The 23,615-nt window shown below is 36.9% G+C and overlaps 3 protein-coding genes across 5 annotated transcripts; all 3 read left to right on the top strand.

The window, feature by feature from the left end:
• Positions 1 to 5,015: 5,015 nt before the first annotated feature.
• LOC138895591 (uncharacterized) lies at positions 5,016 to 5,411 on the top strand. The gene has a single exon (XM_070180300.1). The coding sequence runs from the start codon at positions 5,016 to 5,018 to the stop codon at positions 5,409 to 5,411; it is 396 nt and encodes a 131-aa protein (XP_070036401.1).
• Positions 5,412 to 12,688: 7,277 nt separating this feature from the next.
• Positions 12,689 to 17,247, top strand: LOC104116955 (zinc finger CCCH domain-containing protein 18-like). 3 transcript variants are annotated; one of them, XM_009627915.4, is made up of 8 exons: positions 12,689 to 12,941; positions 13,900 to 14,804; positions 14,890 to 15,057; positions 15,143 to 15,322; positions 15,680 to 15,756; positions 15,949 to 16,104; positions 16,214 to 16,310; positions 16,774 to 17,247. In XM_009627915.4, exons 2-8 carry the CDS (start codon positions 13,909 to 13,911, stop codon positions 16,844 to 16,846), a joined length of 1,647 nt encoding a protein of 548 aa, XP_009626210.1. In that variant the 5' UTR covers positions 12,689 to 12,941; positions 13,900 to 13,908; the 3' UTR covers positions 16,847 to 17,247. The 3 variants fall into 3 exon arrangements, with proteins under 3 accessions (XP_009626210.1, XP_009626209.1, XP_009626211.1); XM_009627914.4 differs by having other exon boundaries at positions 12,690 to 12,941; positions 13,897 to 14,804; XM_009627916.4 differs by having other exon boundaries at positions 12,692 to 12,941; positions 13,897 to 14,804; positions 16,217 to 16,310.
• A 3,291-nt stretch (positions 17,248 to 20,538) lies between these two features.
• LOC104116954 (NADH-ubiquinone oxidoreductase 20.9 kDa subunit-like) lies at positions 20,539 to 21,227 on the top strand. Its single transcript, XM_009627913.4, has 2 exons — positions 20,539 to 20,834; positions 20,921 to 21,227. The coding sequence occupies exons 1-2, from the start codon at positions 20,681 to 20,683 to the stop codon at positions 21,073 to 21,075; spliced, it is 309 nt and encodes a 102-aa protein (XP_009626208.1). The 5' UTR covers positions 20,539 to 20,680; the 3' UTR covers positions 21,076 to 21,227.
• Positions 21,228 to 23,615: the final 2,388 nt, after the last annotated feature.

The following is a 23,615-nucleotide window of genomic DNA, read 5'->3' as shown; positions in this document are numbered from 1 at the left end:
TTGAGGTGTAATTCATGGTTTTAGCGTTGTTTGAGGGGATTTGAGGATTCGACTAAGTTCGTATGATGTTTTAGGACTTGTTGGTGTATTTAGTTGAAGTCCCGAGGGCCTCGGGTGAGTTTCGTATGGTTAACGGATCAAGAATTGAACTAGAACAGCTGCTGCAATTTCCTTATATTGGAAATTTTGCTTCTGCCCAGAAATCGAGGCCAGATCGAGCTTAGGGTCGAGGGCCACGATCGAAGCCCAGATCGAGCTCAGGATCGAGGGCCACGATCGAAGCCATGATCGAGCCCAGGGTCGAAGGCCACGATCGAAGCCATGATCGAGCCCAGGGTCGAACCCCATGATCGGACTCCCATGATCGAGGTCCAGGATCGAACTCTCATGATCGAGGTCCAGGATCGGACTCCACGATCGAGGTCAACCTGGACAGATCCGTAAGTTATAAAAACAGGGGAGCTTTGTCCCATTCGCCATTTTTAACAATTTGGAGCTTGAGCAGAGGCGATTTTTGATATATCTTCAAGGAAAAACATTGGGGTTAGTGTTCTTAACTCCATTTTTGTTAGATTACCCGAATCCATCACTGTTTTCAACATTTAATTGGTGATTTAAGTTGGAAAAATTTAAAAACCCTCTTGGATAGATTTGTGGATTTGAAGGTCGAATCGTTATTGGAATTTAGTCATTTTGGTATGGTTAGACTCGTGGTTGAATGGTCGTTCATATTTCGTAACTTTCGCTGGATTCCGAGATGTGGGCCCCACGGGCCATTTTTAAATTAATTTCGGATTTTTATTGAAAAATGTAGTATTTTCTATAATTTTTGTTGACTGTATCGAATTAATTATGACTAGATACGAGTCGATTGGAGTCGGAAAATCGAGGAAAAAATATAATACTTGATTAAATTGGAGCAAGTCGAGGTAAATGACTTGTCTAACCTTGTGTGGGGGAAATTTTCCCTAGGATTGATATTAATGTAATTTTTGAATTGTGTTGAAAGTCGTGTATACGAGGTGACGAGTGTGTACACGGGCTAAATTTGAAGAATTATATTTTTTAAAATTGTGTAAATCATTGTTGTGTATTTATTAAAATATTCTATGTTGTTATATTGTTCATCATTGATTAAATGTTATTATTTTAAATTTGTTTGATCTTCTCCTACTAATTGTTTTATCTGTTTAGTTGGAACTTGGTTTCTTTTATTCTGTGCATTTTTTTGAAGGTTGATTTTCTCTAAATTAAACATTATTAATTTGAAGTATTCGGCATTTTTAAACTTGATATTGAAGCAACGTGTTAAAGAATTTAGAATATTATTTTCCTGAATATTTTTGTAAGATTTCCGTACTGATTGTGATGGAGCAGTGAGCTCTTTATTGTGAAAAAATATTGTTGTTAAATTATTTTGGCAAGTTAAATTATTTGAGCACTTGAGGTGCAAATTGTAATATATTGTGATATTGATATGCATGCGGTGGTATAAGGTCTGAGTGTTAAAACTCATGCGGTGAGATATGGGTGATTTGATACGCGTGGCTAGTAGGGGTAACTACTAGAAGTCATGTGGTGTGATAAGGGTGGCTAAAACGCGGGATGCTATTTCGGAAAAAATATTTTCTTTAAATAAATTGTGAAGGCTCCCGCGGTGGTATAAGAAAATGAGATATTGTGAATTTATTTATGATTTGGGACTACGAGGCAGTACCTCGATAATGCCCTTGTTGATATTGATTTATAACCATAGTTGCTTTCGATTAATTGTTGTAATTTTCATAAAGTTGAAGAAAATTCTGTTTTGATTCCACGAGATATTATTCGCAATTATTTGGTGTCATTAAATGTGACATACTATTTGATTCATTTCCAATGTCATTTTATTTTACTACATTGATAAACATTTTACCATGCCATTATTATATTCCAGTAGGGCCTCACCTGACCTCGTCACTACTCTACCGAGGTTAGGCTTGGCACTTACTGGGTACCGCTGTGGTGTACTCATACTACGCTTCGGCACATTTTACCAGCCTAGACGTCAGTGAGTTACCTGCGCACGGAGACTTCGAGGTATATCTGCCAGCGTCCGCAGACTCCGGAGTCCCCTTCTATCATTTTATGTTGCTTCCTTATATTTTATTTAGACCTTGACATATAGAGACATTGAGAATAAATTCTTAGAAGCTTGTGACTTATTTCTACCGGGTTTTGGGAGTTGAAATTGTTTGAATTGTAGTTTATTTATTTTAGATATTTATTATTATTCCGCATTAATTGGTGAGTTTATTGTGGACGCACAGGTTTATAGGGGTTGTGTTTTCACTGTACGTGGTCGGGACATCGTGGCCAATCTCATTGAATTGGGGATGATCGATTTTGATGTAATTATGGGAATGGATTAGCTTTATTCATGCTTTGCCAAGCTCGATTTCCGAACTACAACTGTGAGGTTTGAATTTCCAAATGATCTAGTTGTTGAATGGAAAGGGGATAATGTGATGCCAGAAGGTAGGTTTATTTCTTAACTTAAGGCCACGAAGATGATTAACAAGGGGTGTATCTATCATTTGGTCCGGATTACGGATATCGATGCTGAGGCACCTACACTTGAGTCTGTGCCAGTGGTAAATGAATTATTGGAGGTTTTTCCTGATTAGCTCCATGGGATTCCGCCAGACAAGGAGATTGATTTTGGGATTAATGTGATGCCAGGCACGCAACCTATATTTAATCAACCCTACAGGATGCCACTAGCGGAATTGAAGGAGTTGAATGAACAATTGAAGGATTTGTTGGAGAAGAGTTTCATCCGACCGAGTGTGTCACCATGGGGCGCACCAGTTCTCTTTGTGAGGAAGAAAAATGGATCACTGAGGATGTGTATTGACTACCGGGAGCTCAACAAAGTCACAATAAAAAACAAATACCCATTATCAAGAATATATGATCTGTTTGATCAGTTATAGAGTGCTAAGTACTTCTCCAAAATTGATTTACGGTCCGTGTACCACCAATTGAAGATCAGGGAGCAGTATATTCCGAAAATAACTTTCAGGACCCGATATGGGCACTTTGAATTTTTGGTAATGTCTTTTGGGCTAACAAATGCCCCGGCAACTTTCATGGATCTTATGAATCGGGTTTTCAAGCCTTTTCTCGATTCCTTTGTGATAGTATTCATTGACGATATTCTTTTGTATTCACGAGGTCGAGAGGACCATGTCAATCATCTCAGGGTAGTTTTGCAAACTCTTCATCAGTACCAACTGCACGCGAAATTTTCAAAATGTGAATTTTGGATTGAATCTGTCACATTCTTGGGTAATGTTGTCTCCAGAGAAGGAATTAAGGTTGATCCTCAAAAGATTGCAGCAGTGAAGAATTGGCCTAGACCTACAACACCAACCGATATTCGCAGTTTCTTGGGCTTAGCAGGGTATTACAGGAAGTTTGTGGAGGGGTTCTCTACTCTAGCCTCTCCGTTGACTAAATTGACTCAGAAAGAGGTTAAGTTTCAATGATCTGATGCTTGTGGAAGGAGCTTCCAGGAGTTGAAATCAAGATTGACTACGACACCGTTGTTGACCCTGCCAGCAGGTAGAGATGGATTTGTGGTATATTGCGATGCTTCAAGGATCGGTCTTGGGTATGTGTTAATGCAACACGATAAGATTATAACTTATGCTTCTAGGCAACTCAAGAATCATGAGAAAAACTATCTAACACATGACTTAGAACTTACGGCGGTGGTTTTTGCATTAAAGACTTGGCGTCATTATTTGTATGGAGCCCATGTGGATGTATTCACGGACCACAAGAGTCTTCAATATATTTTCAAACAAAAGGAGCCAAATCTGAGGCAGAGAAGATGGCTTGAGTTACTAAAGGATTACGACATCGATATTCTATATCACTCGGGGAAAGCCAATATGGTGGCGGATTCTCTTTGCCAGAAATCTATGGGTAGTTTGGCTCACTTGGAGGCATGTCAGAGGTTGTTGGCCAGGGAGGTTCACTAGTTAGCTAGTTTAGGAGTTCGTCTTGTGGACTCTTGTGAAGGAGGGGTAATTGTGCAAAATAGGGCTGGATCGTTGCTTGATGTGGAAGTCAAAGAGAAGCAATACGACGATCCATTGTTGATACAATTGAATGAGGGGATTCACAAACATAAAACTATGGCTTTTACCCTTGGCACAGATGATGGTACACTAAGGTACCAAGTACGGCTATGTGTTCCAAATGTAGATGGTCTCCGGGAATGAATCATGGTCGGGGCTCACACTTCTAGATATTCCGTGCACCCAGGTTCTACGAAAATGTATCATGATATCAAGGAGTATATTGGTGGAATGATATAAAAATAAATATGGCGGACTTTTTGGCAAAATGTCCAAATTATCAGGAAATGAAGGCCGAACACCAATGGCCCGGTGGGTTGGCACAAAACATAGAAATTCCAATGTGGAAGTGGGAAATGATTAATATGGATTTTGTGGTAGGACTACCGCGTACTTCGCGCAAGTTTGACTCAATATGGGTGATTGTGGATCGACTCACGAAATCAACACACTTCTTTCCAATTAAATCTACCGACACAGCGGAATAGTATGCTCAGTTGTATATCAAGGAAATAGTCAAGCTGCATGGCACTCCAGTTTCTATCATTTCCGATTGAAGGGCTCAGTTCACGGCCAATTTTTGGAAGAAATTTCAGCAAGGTTTGGGTATTCAGGTGAATCTTAGTACAACCTTCCATCCACAGACCGACGAGTAGGCAGAGCGGACTATTCAGACGCTTGAAGATATGTTGCGTGCTTGTGTTTTTAACTTCAAGGGTAGCTAGAATGATCATTTGCCACTCATAGAATTTGCCTATAGCAATATCTTTCATGCTAGCATTCAGATGACACCATTTGAGGCAATATGTGGTAGGAGATGTAGATCTCTCATTGGGTGGTTCGAAATTAGGGAAGCTGAGTTGATAGCCAGACCTCGTGCATCAGGATATGGAAAAGGATAAAATCATCAAGGAGCGGTTGAAAGCTACTCAGAATCGTCAAAAATCCTATTCGGATATTCGTTGCATAGACTTAGAGTTCAAAGAAGATGATTTTGTATTCTTGAAGGTTTCCCCCATGCAGGGTTTAATGCGGTTTGGAAAGAAAGGAAAATTGAGTCTGAGGTATGTCGGGCCGTACAAAATCATTGAGAGGATTGGTCAGGTGGCGTACAAGCTAGATCTATCACCTGAGATGTCATTAGTGCACCCGGTGTTCCATGTGTCTATGTTAAAGAAGGTAGTTGGGGATCCGTCAGCTATCGTGCCAGTTGAGACCATTGAAGTTAATGAGGAACTATCATATGAAGAAATTCCAGTTTCTATTATTGATCGGCAAGTCTGAAAGTTGAGAAATAAAGAAATTGCATATGTGAAAGTGCTATGGCGAAACCAACATGTTGAAGAGGCTACTTGGGAAGCCGAGGAAGAAATGAAGAAAAAGTATCCTTATTTGTTTGAATAGTCATGTATTTATAAAGTTATATTCTATGAAAACTCTAAGGGTTACCTTCTACGGATTATGTATCTTTTGTACAGTTGATGTTAAGGGTGCTCTGTTTCTGGTAATATATTGCTCATGAGGCCACAATAGGTGTTGTTAATTTGTTATATTGTGTCATTGGATTATATATATGTTTTGAGGATGTGTTTCTGGGGCTCTCTGACAAGTGGATAGTCCCAGTTACAGGGGAAACTCTCGCAAACTTTTTGCAAATTTAGGGAGTTAGTCAAATTTGGGGTTGCTGGTGCGTGGTATGAAAACTGAGTTGCATAAGATGCTATAGTGAACCTTGACCCTCATTCGAGGACAAATGATATTAAGTGGGGGGATGATGTAAGGTCCCGTAAAATATTTTCTAAAAATCGGGGTTCCGTGATGTCGGGTTAGGCGTAGAGGTTAATAATAGTAGGACCTTTTGGATTGAACAGTGCGCTGGGGAGTTGAAGGAAAATAGTTTACAGAAATAGGCAATTCTGCGATCCATTATGCGGCCGCATAATCACTCTGCGGGCCGTAGAATGGCCGCAGAGTGAAACAGCTACTTGGGCCATTTTTTATGTCAATTTCGCAGTCATTATGCGACCGCATAACTATTTCGCGGGCCGCACTTTGATCGCATAATCAACCTTAGGATTTTTGTTGAGGGAGGTTCTGCGGCGCATTATGCGACCGTAGAACAGGTCTACGGGCCGCATAACTACCGCAGACCCAGGTAGATTTTTTCAGTTTTTGGCACCAAATTATGCGGACCGCATACCCTGTTCCGGAGCTTCATTTTTAGATTTTTATAACCCGACCCTACTTCGCTAATTAGACGTTTTGTCCCATTTTTTAGCTAAAATCTGACATTTTGAGGGTGAGAGAGTGCCCTAGAGTAAGAGAGTGGTCCTCAACAAATTGTCCTTCAAATCTTGCTCGAATCTTTGAAGATTAGCTAGGAAAACTCACTAGGTCTTCATCCTAAAGGTAAGATTCTACACCCTAACCCTCAATTTCGAATTTTGTCTAGAATTGGGTAATTAGTAAGATATGTTTTGGGCATGAGAGTTGTTTATCTTGCATGCATGGGTTATCAAAGGGTGTAAGAAGAATGTGAGCTAAAAATGGTAGAGAATGGATTGTGGAATAATAAAATCTTTCACAAAAGGGCCTTAAAAATCTTAATAAACACTTAGTGCTTGATAATATGCTCAAATGAGCTAGAATCATGATCATCTTCCTAATATTGGTTCAACTTGTCATATTTCTAAAATAGATTGAAGTTGATAAGAATTTCGGAACGTTTTAAAAGTTTGAGGAAGCTCAATTGAGGTATGTTGGCTAAACCCCCTTCTTTTTAGAATCGAATCCCACGGTGTTCATGTAATTGGTGTAAGTCCTAAATTGATCATTATAGAATTGACTATTACTAATGTGTTTGTATTGAAGGATGTATGTTCAATATTTATTCTAAATGCTTCATCATGTCATCTTGTCATTTGAGGATGTGTTCAAAATATGAAATATATGTTAGAAATGTTAAGACTTCATGTCAAGATCGAATAAAGGTTGTTATACCAAATTGTATGAAAAGTCTCTATGTGCTTATGATTTCCAAATTGCTCATATGTGTACTAATGCCTTAAATGGTAGGCCTTATTATTGTTGATGATGATAATGACGTTTGAACGTGGAAAGGGGAAACTGAATTATGAAATACGGCCAAGTGCCAAGAATGACTTTCTAATTGAGGTCACTCGTGCCAATGAATTGAAAAGATGTGAAAGAAGTATAAAATGAGATGATTGATTAAAAAGGTAATGTCTCGGGTGAGATGGCCTAGCCGATCAGGCCGTGATCGGACGTCATGTCGCACACATGGTGGTGATTGTGCTGGAAATAATAATTGAAATTGTGGTTATGGCGACCTAGCCGTTCGGGTCGTGATCGGACTCCGTGTAAGAATATGGTGGTATTGTGAATTATAGTATATCGGCTCTAAAGATCACCCAACCTAATAACATGGAAATTGGCTTGAGAATTTATGTGATCCTTACTTGGTGTTTTAGTATTGTTTGAAGCTCTTATTGAACTCATGACTGATTCCCCCTTGGTGTTTTAGTACTATTCGACAGTACTAACGTCTCCTTTTGCCGGGGGCGCTGCATCTTTAAATGGATTGAACAGTGGTTCCATAGCAGGCAGTGTTGATCAGCGATATTGGCACATCCTCTTCCCAACAGACTTGGTGAGTCCTACTTCATCCCGGGGTCATGTATTGTATCTTTTGTTCATATTATTATCACGTTTTGAGGTATAGTCGGAGCCTTGTTACCAGCACTATCATAACACTCTTTTGTATCTTTTAGAGGCTCTGTAGACACTATATGGGTTGCACATGGGTGCTAGAAAAGTCAAACAAATTATGTTATGTTTTGATCTCTTGCTCCACTCGAATCATATGAATGTGTCTATTTTGAAACTTAAAAGTGATGTAACTAATGGGACGATTTAATATTATATATATGATCTTCCTACCGTCCAATTAATAAAATCATGTCTTCTCTTGATCATGGGTGAGTTGGGTAGAGAGTATCTAACAGGCTTGCTCGACCGGGTTCACTCGGTTGAGCGCTAGTCGCGCTTTCCAAGGTTGGGCGTGACACCTTCTCATTGAGTTAATAAGATGAATAATACAAGAACTAAATGGCCAATATTTCCTAGGTCCACTTATGTCAGCACAATGATTTTCTATTAACTTAGAAGTAAACCAACTAAATTCAGCAAAATGACACCCAATGAGTTTCATCAAATTATACAGCTCAAATGCACCCTCGAAATATTTCTCAATTGGTGCCACACTACTTGCCGCCTCACAGGCTGGTTGCATTCTACTAAAGACTATAAGTTTACTGATAAAGTCCTTCCTCTGCTTGCTCTTAAAGTCCAGCTCAAGACAGGAAGCTAATAGGTATTTCAATATTAGAAAGTGAGATTTCCTATCACACTGTCTTGAGTTATTTGTTCCCTGTCCAATGTCAAAAAGATTGTTGTCAAGCAATATAATCAGTCCTTCCTCTGTGTCCAACCAGGAATATTGATGTATGCCAAGGTCAATTGCAAGCCATTGACTCGAATATACTCTTTCATTATGTTGTGTTTCAGTGTCTCTTTAAAAAGTTCTCTTAGATTTGGACTTATAAATGAAAGCTTTGTGGCATCTATAATCAAGTCGTCAATTGCACCAAATGTAGAGTCCACATGCCTCAGAGAACTTCCACCCCATCGAACATCATGCGCAACATATACACCAGGATCAAACGGACATTGTAACCATTTAATCTTGTGCATCAATATGATTCCAGCCATAATTAAGATGTCACCCTCAGATTCAATGCACCTAGGTGAGCCAAGATCAAAAGAATATGCATATATTAACCTGCCCGACATATTATCAAGCCTCTTTAGTGAAGTGGTCTCATTTTTGCATTCTGATCGCTTATCACATTGTTGTACGAAAGGTGAGGTGGTAATTTGATTGAACTCGCTGCACATATCTCGTTCAGAAATTTTAGCAAGCACCTAGTTCGAATCTGTTAAGGCTCCATCTTCTGAAGCTTTCATCAAACGATCGAGCGACATTAAAAATCAGTATTTCTAATTTACCCACATCAAAATCAGTTGCAATCACAGGGGCCATGATTTGCGAATTCGATTGCACATCAGTGATGGCCTTGGAGTAGAAGCTATGTGATATTTCATTGAACATATGGGGTGAGTGATTATCGTCCAAATCAGACTCTAATTTTCCGGACGTGCGGGTGGTTTGTTGAGCACCAAATACCATGGAGAGGCAGTGAGGCATGTCGTCAAATATCTTGGCGACTTCTCGTGGGTGACCATAATCTGAACCAGGATCAAATGGAAAATGAAATAGCATGGTTTTGGCCAGCATATTATTACCAGTTTCAAGGAAATCAACAAATAACACTACATTTCCTAGCGGACCACTAAGACGAGTGCAACGCTTGGGTCTCGTAGGTAGTGGACAATTCCATTCAGTTCATCCTGTACCTCATTAACACCCCTAATGTCATAGGAATAGAGAGTGATTCTCTCAAGTTGAAGAGCATAATCACCATTGAATCGGCTGGTGGAATCAATTCCGTTCTCATTATAAATAACTTCCAACAACTCGGAGTAGTAGTTCCTATTGGACATTATGTCGAACATATGGTGTCCAAGACTTGCAGAATACCCCAGAAGCGAATCTGCTACGGGATTTTCTAACATCTTAGGAGGTACCTTGGAATTACCTAGCAAGCCTGAGTTTTCGGCGATCAAATCAGAATCATTGTCACCGACACCGACTATCCCAGCACCGTCCCTTGTATCTTCCACAGTGACCTCCTCTATTTTCGCATCGTCCAAAGTCGTTGAGTGCAATTGCAGTTCCTCCTGCACCAGTGATTGTATACGGCATATGGAAGAGATCATACGAGAATTCCTTTCTTGCATCACTGTCACCAATTCTTGCAGCGCCTTTACCGATTCGAAGAGGTTGTTGAACTGAGCATTGGGCATGGTAGAAGGATAGGGATGCATGGAGCAAGAACAACGAGAGAGCACCAATGTAGAGAATCCATGCTATATTGAAATGGATAATCGGAATCACATACATAAATATAAGAGTTCATCTCCTGACATTACAAATACTCCAAAACTAGAAACCAAAACTTGTAAGGGAAGAAGAAAATAAAAAGGAAAGAAGAGAGGGAGGTTCCAGATCTAACAAACTAAGGCAATTAAAATAAACTAACTTCGAAGCATAGACCTAATAGAATATTTCCTCTACTATATATAGGCATCCCAAATGTAATTTGACAGAATCCCAAATGAGACCCACATCGTGGCTACATTCGTAGCAGGGGGTTGATCACTGTTTTACAACATGCATTTACTATTCCCTAGTTTATATATACGACCTTCTAAGAGCCTGTTTAAGATGACGATGCAAAAGTTCACTCAATGTAGAAACCATCAGTTGTTCAATAGCTTCGGTCTCCAAAGCATTTCACATACCTATACAAATTGTGAGGATGATTATATATAAAAGAAGAATTGAAATCAAAGCACATCTTTTCTTGACATATAGGTCCAAATTATCTAATAAATGAGCCATTTAATTAACACCAAAGCTTTGAGTTAACTTGGTAATTTTCTTGAACTCAATTATGTAGGAGGAACATAATAGGCACATGCCAATGGTTCCAGCACATAAAGAAGGTAACTGAACCGAACCCATCCTGTTATGTGTTAACCAAAACGAAATTTCAAATATTTTCAAAAGAAGATCAATAGTTTCTTAGTGACTTAAGCTATCGTAGAATGACCTCCGAACTGGAAATTGAGTTTTGTATATTGTAGCTTAGACAGATTAAAATGGATTTTGGAACCAAATGAAATGGGAGGAAATGCACAAACAGTCATTCTTAAGGCTGCTATTTAGGGATTATCCATTACTTATTTTATTCTGAAAATTTAAACTAAAATCTTAATTTCTGGACAGTTAAGGACATTTATGTTCCGCAAAATGGAACTGAAAAAACTGAAATTCAGTTGATATTGGCTAATTCCTAAATAGCAGCCCTTTAGAGTGATTACATAGTATCATTTCTACATTGAAATGGATAAGCCCAATCCGACCTTGGCCCAATATGAACTATTTCTTGCACTTGATTAAAGAAACTTCCGTGCTTACAAAGAAACGAGTCTTGTTCCCTTTATGGAATCATATAAAAAAATTTAAATGCACAATGACTGTGAGAGTTGCTATTAGCTCAATGAGGGACTATGCAATCATGCTAAATCATTAATTTCCTTTTACATTTGTTGGTAAAAGCATCTATTTTTCTGTTAGTGCAGATAATGTAGTTGTTGAAACTTGAAATGCAAAAGTCAATTACAATATATGGAAGGAAGACTAAAAATTTTATGATTTGAAAATGAAAAAAAAAAATACAAGTATAAAAATCTAAAGATTTTAGGAGAGAAAGCATTGAAGTAATGGTGAAATGACACTTTGAAATGGGAGTGTGGATGAGAATAAAAGACAAAGATCATCTAAAAACATAATGTTTACAAGAATTAATACTAATTTATCAGTGATAATTTAAGATAAAAGTATGTATTGATTAACTGTTAATGATAACTATGTTTGTAAATACATGTGTTATGAATTATATTATGTGGAAATGTTTACTTTTGCCCATCTCATCAACAAGCATATACATGGATTCGGATATGAGAGACCCTACTAGTCCCAATTGTGTTCATAAAAGGGCTGCAAGTGCGAACACCACTTTATTATTCAAAAACGACTCAAAGCCAACAAAAAGTAGCATTTTGGGCATATGCCTGTGGGGCTTCACTCCTACTTCTGGAAAAACATGCTATTTTCTGAATGTAAAATAAAATCATATATATATATATATATATATATATATATATATATATATATATATGAACAAGTGATGATTACTTTAATAGTAAGTCGTCATCACCTTCAATTTATGACTATAGAATCCCTAAAATTAAAACATCAGATTGGAAAATAATAAACACGGGTGGGTCAATACTCAATACTCAGAAACTCATAAATAATGAATAATGATTGAGCTAACAAACAATTAGACAAAAGTCGCTTTTAAATATTCTGTTTGCATCCTTAAGTGAAAATTTCAATGATTACTGACTTTTGACTTTGGATTTTCCCCAAATTAGGATACTAGTAATATTTTGTACGATTAAATTTAAAAAATATTTATTAGGTCTCTTCCCCCCCCCCCCCCAGTTATTTGCAAAAAATAACAATTCAATTTATAATTATTCACTATAGGAAAGATGACCAAACCATGGGCTGGGACAAAAGACACTGCATATGCTTTTAAACTCTTTCTGGACATTGGAATCTCCGAAAGTTGTCTATGGATAATTATCTTTACCCAAACAAGAAAAAAACTTTATTGTGGTAAAATTATCTGACTTGGATTTCTAGTAGGGGGTAATTTAGTCAAGTTACATACTTCAAGCTGTACTCAACCTTCGTAAATCTAGGAAATTTAGATTTTGGATTGGTAACTGCTAGCTGTATTTCAAAATGATACTTATCTCAAAAGTTATGAATAATCAAGTGATTTTATAATAACTCCTGTTATAAATTAAAAAAAAAAAAAGGGTTGAATCAGTACTTTAGCCTAATGTATTTGAAGTGATGAAAGCAGTTGCTACAGTGTTAAGGTGTTTCTGCAACATTCAGAGTGAAAGAATGTCTGCTTCACTCTGACTGTTTAATTTCTTAACGGTGCAAGTTGTTTCCATATAAGAATAAGGGTATGTTGAATCTCATCTTCTTCTTGTTTTCCAGTTACTTTTTCACTAGTCAAGATTGTCTTTTTTTTTTGGATGCGTGCTACCATGTGTATATTATTCTGCTTTAGGATTCTGCAAAAATCTGAGAAAAAAAAGTTTTTGCATGTCTTTCTTGTTGAAATGACTGTAGATTCAGAGGTTTGAGTCCCAAAAAATAAAACTCGCTTGGCATGTTTAACTTTTGACAATGATTTGCAAATTATAGGAGTAGTGTTCTTTTTTCTTTGTACTGTGCCTGTTTTTTATGGGTATTGTAGTTATCAAATTCTCCCGTCTCTGTTACTCTGTTAAACTAGTCATCTTTTAACATGAATTGAGCACGTTTCTAGTTTCAATTATTCTCCTGTTCCCAAAAAGAAGAAGAAGTTTCCAACTTTGAAAATGAGTTCCATCTTACCGGATTTAAACCTGATAGGTTCAACCTTAAGGTTATATTACGGGTATAGAATTCAAAATTGTTGAAATTTTAGTAGTTTGTCACATTTGTATCTATGTTCCGTGTCAAAATACTTGGTTCAATTGAACCTATAAACAATAAACTCAGCCGCCTCTGCTTACAGGATCTTGTAGTAGTAGGTTAGCCCATCCGTAATATTCGCTTAGTTGGGACTTGGGATATTCGCTTAGTTGGGACTTCGGACGCATGTTCGGTCAAACCCAGTAGCTTTGGTCCAAACTCTATATTTGCCTTTAAAAATTTATTAAATTTGCACAAATTATTAATTTAGAACTCAGTAACTCAGAAGGAATAGAATCCCGAATCCATTAGCTTCAAATCCTGGCTCCACCTCTGGGTATTAACACTCATTGTTGCCGTACCTATGTTGTTGCCTATATATGATCATTTGGTGTACCTTTATTTGGCTTATAACTGCATTTTTTTTCTTTTGTGTTCAATTTGGTACACATGATACAGTAGCTTGCTGCAATGGACCCATTTGAGGCAGCTAAACTTGTGCATGAGAGAATCCTGAGAGTTGAACCAGAGCATGTTACAAGGAAGATTATTGGCTATATTTACTTGCAAGACTTCCCCAATCAGGAAATGATTCGATTAGCATTAGGCCCTGATACCTTAATTCACAACGTGATCCAAAAGGCAAAAAATGCCCTTAAACTAAACTCAACTTCAATGTTTTACAATCCAGTTTCACCTTCTATAAATCCAGCACATATAGCAGATCCCCTAATGCAGTTTGCACACTTTTCACCTCTTTCATCATGTTCAGTTTCATCGGCTTTTGATGTAGCCTCCTCTTGTTGCGAACCTCAACTGACTGACAAACGTTCTCAGTTAACCGAAATGCCTTACTCGGACTATGAGCCTTCGCAACGGTTTCTCCAACTTGAAGAAACAATGGACTTTGAAAATTTAAATTACCATAGTGATTACTGCTATCCAGAAGCAGCCCTAATCAGGCGCAGCAGAAATTCTCCAAATCCGTTTAAATTTCCAGTTAAGGCTTGCCACTATTTCAACAAGGGGTTCTGTAAAAATGGTACTAGCTGTAGGTATTTTCATGCTTATCCATTTCCGGAGAGCTACCATCATATGGTTGACCCTAATTTATGTGAAAATGGTGATGAAGATCAAGTACTTTCACCTGGTTCCCTGGAGAAATTAGAGCTAGAGATAACAGAGCTCTTGAAATCCAAGAAAGGGCATCCTCTTTCAATTGCATCACTGCCCATGATGTATTATGAGAAGTATGGGAGAACCCTCCAAGCGGAAGGGTATCTAACCGAGAGCCAGAGACATGGTAAAGCTGGTTATAATTTGACAAAGCTTCTTGCTCGATTGAAGTTTGTTCGTCTGATTGAGAGGTGTTTGTTACCTGGACTCTTGCATTATTTTATTTAGTCAATCGATCCTATTTAACTTCTAATATGTTTGGATGTTATGTTACAGGCCTCATGGACAACATTCTGTAATACTGGCTGAAGATGCAGCAAAGTACATGGACTCTCATGGTGAAAGAAGTGATCCCGGTCCTATTGTTAGCGGTTCACGTCAGATATATTTGACATTCCTTGCTGAGAGCACTTTTACGGAGGAAGATGTCTCTGATTACTTCAAGTATGCAACCCAACATGTGATGTTTATGTGCTTTTCCTTTTAGTTAGCGTTCAATACTTCTCTGATCTTTGGTTTTTGTTTTCAGCACTTTTGGCCCAGTTCAAGATGTAAGAATGCCATGTCAGCAGAAACGGATGTTTGGATTTGTTACCTTCTTCAGTGCAGATACTGTAAAATTGGTTTTGTCAACAGGAAATCCACATTATGTGTGTGGTGCTCGCGTTCTTGTCAAACCTTATAGGGAGAAGTCAAAGCTATTCGAAAGGTACTCTTATAGGCTCTTGGTTAAAGTCAACCTAAATCACGGCTTTTTTTTAGTGCCTTATAGGTTCTAATCATACTGCAATTCCTTAATGACACATCTCGATTGCTCGATTAAGTTGATCTTTATACTCTCTGCATGCTTTGGTAAGGGAAGCCTGGAGTTACACTGAGAATTTAGCTTCTTCTTTTTCTTTCATTTCCTTCTTGTATCTATGAAGTGAATTACTCTTGCATTTTGTTCATTTTAACTGATCTTTCCTTTTGATATTAACCGGATTATAGTTTCCAATTTAGATCTGATATACTTCTACTAGTTCACAATGGTCAAACCTGTCTAATCTAATTTCTTCTCCCGCAGGAGACACCAGGAGAAAATGGAGTCACCAATATATTACCATGTACATCATGCTGATTTGGATTCTGGGCTACAAGAAAGTAAGACAGTTGCACTTGAAATATTGCTCATTTGTCATTGTAGACTGAATGAAATTTCTTTTCCCTGAAAGGTTTAGTTACTATGGCGTGTGGATGAACATCCATATCTGTAAAGCCATTTTATTAATCAACTTCTGCATGCTCTAATCATTTGCTCTTTTTTATCTAACACATATCGTGGACTGTCAACAGGATTGGCGTACTCCAGACTGCTAAGGAAGCATATAATGGAAGAGCAAGCCCTTGAACTTGAGTCTAGGCGACTTGCACAGCTGCAGTTGTCGCAAAAATCCATGGCCGCTCTGTCCTATTTCGACGCTTCCATGGATGAATTTAACATTTCTCAACGTATGTATATACTCTTTTTATTGTTACCGACTTCAGCCACCTGCCTTCACCGTTTAGTACACTGATTTTCTGTACTGCAAGTGCACTGAGCGTTGTAAGTTCTTGTCAGCAGAACGGTTCAGCCATCTATCAGATGTTCAGAACAGCGGATACTCGGATGAAGATAACCCCAAACATTCAGGAAGCCATTGTGCTGATGAGGAGAGGTATATACTGGAGTTATAAATTAGTTATGATAGTCATCGACTCACATATCTACCAGTATTTTCTAAAATTTGATAACAAGTCCTCTCTTCACTTTGATGTTACTTGCATAGCAACTGAATTAACAAAAAAGCTTGTCTTGATGTTTCTTTACTTTGTCTTTCCGTTTGCTGTCATCTCGTTCCAAAAGTGCGCAGAGTATTTACATTACATTATGTTCTGCATCCACATAATTGTCCCACAGAACAGGTCCAAAACTTATGTCACATAGTTCGAAGGTAGGTCCTAGGGGTAACTGTATGTGTAACATGACAGTTTTGGTTACTGATTAGGCTGTCTATAACTGGGGTTTTGTGAGTCATTTTTATGTTGTGAATCTCATCTACTTGTACGTCTTCGCAAATTGAACCTTGTACTTCGCTTGGACTCATTTAGTTTTTTTATTTTTATGTTGTATTACTACAGCAATCAAGGAAACAACCTACCAGACAGTCCATTCGCATCTGGAATAACGAGCAGCATATCTCCAGTCATTTAGGTCCGGTGACACGTTATATGGGTATACTTCGAAGGCAGCATCTTGAATTCGAGACAATGCAAGTCTTTTGTTTCCCTTCTTCAGCTCCGACCCCTTACATTCACGAAATTAAAGGCTTTTTGCTGATGTAGTGCATATAGATAGAGGAATATCAGAAGTAGATCCTCCACACGGCCGGGCTAAAATAACTTGGCCAATTAGGAAATATGAGATACACAAAAACGTACATGTAAGAAAGTTCATAGGTCTTTTCTCTGCTTTTTCTAGATGTTAGGCATAGCATAGACAATAGGACACACGTAGTTTTCCTTGGGAAAGAATGTAATACTATATAACTACTCCCTCCGTCTCTTCTACACGGCCCTTAAAAGACATTAATTAGAAGGGAATTTTTACTATTTTATCCTTATTTATGTCTTAGGATATAGTCTATCTTCATTGAATATTTATTCTATTTATGTGTCATTTCCATTTTCAAGAATAATTACTACTAAGGGTAAAATGAGAAGAAAATAATTAATTTTATTTTGAACTTCTAAAATGATAAATAATTTGAGACTAACAATTTTTAGAAACTACGACATATAATACGAGTCACCTGCAAGGTGCAGACATAAATTTTGTTCTATTTGGGGTAATAATACAATACTCCCGGGTCTTCTTTAATTAATTTTTTGGTTGTTTTCTCACATATTAAGGAATTCAATTTTTAACATTAATTAATACTTGAATTTATTCATTGAAAATATAATAGATACTACTAGACTCTAGCAATTTTGGAAAAAAAAAGTTAATTATCCGAAGAAGATCGTTTACTCGTAGCAAGAGCGCGAAAAATTGAGCGTTTCTTATCACAACCCTTTTTTGTAGCAGAAGTATTTACCGGTTCTTCAGGGAAATATGTTGCTCTAGCAGAAACAATTCGAGAATTTCAATTGATCATTTCCGGAGAATTAGATGGTCTTCCTGAACAGGCCTTTTATTTGGTAGGTAATATCGATGAAGCTACCGCGAAAGCTATGAACTTAGAAATGGAGAGCAATTTGAAGAAATGACCTTAAATCTTAGGATAGGCAAAAATCTCAATTTCAATTGAAAGAATAAGTTGAATGAAAAGTTTTTGATTTACCTATCATTATAGGCAGACAGCACTAACAAAGATAAAGTGGCAGACATATAAAAGAAATTGATTCATCATTTGTAATATCTATCCATCCCGCAATTCCAATCAAAAAAGAAGTTAATTCCTTTTTGATATCTGATAAAACCAAATATTACGGATCATAATAAAAAAAAAGAGTAAAAAATTAATTAAAGTGGATAGGAGAGAATATAAATTATCCATGATTAAATGATAAAAGTGTAGGTGAGGCTAGTTTGTTTTTGTTGGGTAGGTTTGTTTGTGTTAGTCTGTGAATAATTTAGTGCGGAGTAAAATTAAGGTTGGCGTGTTTGACTGGTTTGTGAAGACCGAGGGAGAGGTCTCACCGCAGAGTATCCAGATTTACGAGAAATATTGATTAGTCGGACATAGGAGTGCGTGGGATTAATATTTAAAAGTACATTATCCATGCCAAAGCAACGATTTTTTAGATAATGATTGTTGGTATGAATAATAATCTAAGTTATGATACTAAATATGAGCACCTAGAAGATTTCAAAGCACATATAACCTTAAGCAACGATATCACTGCCCAAACTCAGCACTAGGGACGGCGACAAAATTGGGGATAAGGGGAGTTATTTAATATTAAAATATCACAGTTAGGTTATTTTTATCACTATGCTAGAAGTTTTTCTCGTGTTAATTTTTCTTGTCTTACTACAATATGACAATCAATGTATATAAGTTTTAAAATGTATGTATTTCGTATCTACACAAAGTAATTTTTCTAAAAAATAAAAAGAATTAAATTAGACCATCTTTGAGACAATGTTGCTACGCAACTGCCAACAAACAGAAAATTAACCAGGGTTCTTGGTGGATGTTTACTGTTTCGGATGGCGGGGAGAGGATAAATTTTAGTAATATTACAAAGGGAAAAAGACATTAAAAAGTGACCTCGCTATCTAATCATCACCTGCTTGCATGTAATTAGATGTTACGTACATTCAGTGGTTGTATTAAAAAATTATATCCATTTGTTACTTAGGAACTGAAAATAGATTTATTTCCTCCGTAATTGCCGGAGAAATAATGTGGTAACAGTGACATTTTCTCGATCAAGAGATGATGACACCACTATGGACCAGCCCATGGTAAAGTTGTCATGGTCTTCTGAGTTCTCGAGGGAAATGAAAGGAAATTTTACATCATATATATTTTAAAATATTATTTTCTATAGCTACCTTTTATATTTTATAGCAAAATAAGTATTTATGGTATATATTACCATTGAGATATGAAATACATTATTATGTTTTTCCTATCTCTTAGACAACTGGACATACCTATTTTTAAGGTGATTGTCGTTACTGTATTAATGAATACATGGCGCGAATACATGTGAATACATGCGCATACAACTGGACTGCCCTGGCGCTTTTTACTGCTGTATTCATGAATACAGCAACGCGAATATATGCGCGTACAACTGGACTACCTATTTTAGGCGCTTTTTGCTGCTGTATTCATGAATACATAGCGCGAATACAGGTGAATACATGCACGTACAGCTGGACTACTCTGATTTTAGGCGCTTTTTGCTGCTGTATTCATGAATACAACAGCGCAAATACACTATCGTAACAACTGAATAGTAGCTATAGGAAGTAATTATGTATATGGTAGCTATAGGAAGTTAATAGCCACTAAACAATAGTGGTTTCCTAAAATTCCTTTTTAATAACATGATTTACAACTGGTGATTAAAAATTATCCATAATTTTAAGAGTAATCGAAATTTAATTATTTTTTTATGTGAAAATAAAATTTGATAAAAAAAAACTCTTAAAATTCCGAAAAAATTCCAGCATGGAGTTCAAATTTTCTACGTATGAAATTCCAACATAATGTTTTGAAATTCATAATGTGCTGGAGTTTTACTATAATATGCTGAAAGTTTATATGTAGGAGTTCCATAATCCTACATATTATGCTGGAACTTTATGTGTTTTAACTAGGGTACTTTTATCCAAATTTTATCTCCGCCTTATATAGTGGCTACTTTTCAATAATTTTATAAATACTGGCTATTTTTGTATAACCACCCGTAAAAATGGGGGCGAAGTGCAATAATAGTCATTTTAAAGTCCGCTATTTAAAATATATCCATAATTTACAATGTATTTAAAGATTAGCCAATTCACCTAAACATCAGGATTAAGTATCCTGAATTTCCAAAATTCAGGACTTGGTATCCTAAATTTTTGAGCTGCTAAGTTGAAATTCAGGACTAAGTGTCCTAAATTTCTGAATTACTAATTTAAAATTCAGGACATAAGATTCGAACTTGTGGACACAATTTTCGATCTTTAGGACACGATGTTATGAAATTTGAACTTTGAGATTTAAATTTTAGGACGTCATATCCTGAAATTTGAGCGAAATTGATTAATCTTTAAATACATAATAAAATGTAGATATATTTTAAACAGCATACTTAAAAAGTTGATACACGGTGCCATTTTCACTAAAAACAGCTATGCCATGCTATTTGGACGAGTTCTGATTGATGGATCCACGGGAGTGACTAATCAATATGGACAAGCCCATTACCAAAGACGAACAAATACAACTAATGAAGTTGCATTTTCCGATTAAAAACCAGCTGAGTGTCCCGTCGCCGACGAGCGACTAGAAAGAGCAGCAGCTAAGAGGAAAGAAGAAGGAAGATGAACACAGACATAACAGCATCGACAAAGCCCGAATACCCGGTTATAGATCGAGACCCACCTTTTACTAAAACCGTTGCCAATTTCAACACCCTCGATTACCTCCGTCTCACCACCATCTCCGGCATCTCCGTCACCGTCGGCTACCTCTCCGGTATACTCCTACCTCTCCTTTATTTCTTATCAATCAATCTATCGACTGAGCTTTGTTAATGATAATTCTTTTTTGAATATGGGCAGGAATAAAACCAGGGATTAGGGGGCCGTCAATGGTGACGGGAGGTTTAATTGGGTTAATGGGTGGTTTCATGTACGCTTACCAGAATTCTGCTGGCAGGCTCATGGGCTTTTTTCCCAATGAAGGAGAGGTAGCCAAGTACAAGTACAAGATTTAACTGCTTCACCTTTTATTTCACGGGCCTTTTCTGGATTTATATTTTTTGGACATGTTAAGAAAATAGTGCCATTTCTCTTTTTCTATATGTGAACTTTGTTGAAAATTTTATTGTCAATAATATCAGTATGTGGTTACTTTGTCACTCTATAATTGCTTGTTTTGCTATGAATTATGTCTTTTGTTGACTTGCTAATAGTTGATGATTTGACTGCAAAATTTTCACTTGTATTTGTGAATTAAGTTTATCATATGCTCTTCACATTCTTCATTGCACCAGTTGATCATTGAAGTATACTGGAGTTTCATTTTCTTCTCTTGACTTGTTCTATCTCTGCTTTTCTAAAACGAGGTGGATAGGATGAGAACGAGGCGGAATCCTATTAAGCAGCTTCACAAGAGTTATACTAGTAATATTGGATCATGATAAGGCCGGTATTTTGATTTATTCTTACTATCACATCCTTCTTTAGCTTCTTGAAGCTGGAGTCATTCAGTCTGTTTCATCAGTGTATTGCCCTAAATTTAACTATGAATTAGAAAACTTTCCTGTTTAACTAATAACGCGGTCATGTATGTTTTTCCACCCGAAAATGATTTGGGGGGGGGGGGGGGGGGGGGGATGGAAAGGTACCCCAAAAAGAAAAAGAAAATACTTGGACTTGAACATTTATTTTCCAGGAAGCAAACAATGATAAGAATGATGTTCATGAGAGCACTTATATGTAGACTCCTGGAAGAATACTAAGAGATTGGCATATTTATGATACATCTCATAGCGAAGGCAGAACCTGTAAAAATACTTTTGACACTTAGCTTAGCGGCGAAAGACTAGCTAAATTTTATGAAGGCAGTTGTAAAAATTCAAATAAGCAATAAATCTGAACCTAGAACAGCTAAATATTCTCCATCTGTGTAGTAACTCATCTTCACGAGTAGAAACAAATGCCTTTTCAGGTAGAGGTGGATCCAGGATTTGACCTTTATGGGTTCAGATTCAAAATTCTACCACATCCCATCTAATTTTTTGGGTTAAAATCTATTATTTGTACTTATTTATTGAGTTTTTTGAAAAATACACAGGGTCTGAGCCAAAACTATGGGTTCAACTGAATTCATAGCTTCTACTCTAGATACGCCCCTGTTTGTAGGGAGTCGGTTAATTGAGAAGCAGGAATGCTTCTTGAAGAGGGTGTATTGCAAGCGATGACTTACTACACTTTTAGTGTAGGTCGGATATAGTAGCAAGTGCTCATCCTTGTTGAAAATGATGTCATGCTCAAAGGACTGGCCGTCCTAAAGACTCAACTACTGTTTCATCTTTAAAAGAGAGGGAGAACTTTGCTAGCATGAGAAAATTCGTGTTGGCAAACACTTCTTAATCTTTTGTAGTTTAGTATTTTCTTTTAAATTTGCCTGTCGTGTTTCGGTATGTACCTCTAGAAATGTACTTTTTGCTGAATCAGGATTGCTCTCTGAAGCAGATTGCTTTATTAGCCCTCCCTGGTTACGTACTTGCATTGGTCTGAGCCTCATATTCATGATTTGGCGGGTGAGGGCTACCTTTACTTGTCTGTGCGCGTCAGCCTAATTTTCATTTTTCCTTTTGCCCTTTGATGGATTGTATTCAACGGAATGTGGCATGAAACGAAGTCTATCCGACTTGTTTTTGTGCGAAGGTGGGTGACTGAAGGATTCACAACCAGGTTGTGGAGATCCCTACATTATGTATTAGAGTTAGTTTTGATCTTCAGATTTGTAAGTCACAGATAAACTCACCAATCTTTTAGTAAATTCCGTGTAGCTAAAGGTCAAACAGAAATCAACCATAATGATGTTACTAATATTTGTTAACCTGCTAAATTTTTTTGTTGGTTAACCTGTTAAATAAAGATGAGAATTTTAATTTCAGATGTAAGTGATCAAACACAAATAAAGAGAGGGAAAGGAGAACAAGAAAGAGGGATGCACCAGTGGCTAATTCATTTGTCAAAGAAGAAAATTTGGAGATGATTTAACTTCTGTTTATTTTGAGAGGCACGTGGATTTGGGCTTATTTTAAGTGACTTTTAAGCCAAAATACTCCCTTCGTTCACTTTTACCTGGCATGTATGCCAAAAATATATTTTCATTTTTACTTGTCACTTTACGCATATCAAGAGAAGATAATTTTTTTTTCCTGTTATACCTACAGTATTTATTACTCATTTAAAATCATTTTCTCAAATCCAATAAAATATGCATCAATTAATATGGGTATCATGGTAAATTATGCACTTCATTTATTATTTCTTAAAGGGCGTGAAAAGTCAAAACGTGTCAAGTAAAAGTGAACAGAGCAGCTTTTAAGCCATAAGTTAGGAATTTTAACTTTTAGCTTTTGGCTTGTTTTTGTCATTTTAGCTTAAAAACAAGTGCTTAAAAAATGCTTTTTTACTCTATTCAAATGCTACAAAATGGCTTAAAAGTTATTTTGACTTAAAAATACTTAAAATAAGTAAATCCAAACGGGCTCTTACTAATAAAATTTATTAAGAGCTT

Source organism: Nicotiana tomentosiformis, chromosome 7, assembly GCF_000390325.3.
Source record: "Nicotiana tomentosiformis chromosome 7, ASM39032v3, whole genome shotgun sequence".
In the NCBI taxonomy this organism is placed as follows: domain Eukaryota; kingdom Viridiplantae; phylum Streptophyta; class Magnoliopsida; order Solanales; family Solanaceae; genus Nicotiana; species Nicotiana tomentosiformis.
Note: the sequence above shows the minus strand (reverse complement) of the source record. Positions and strands in the feature narration are given on the sequence as shown.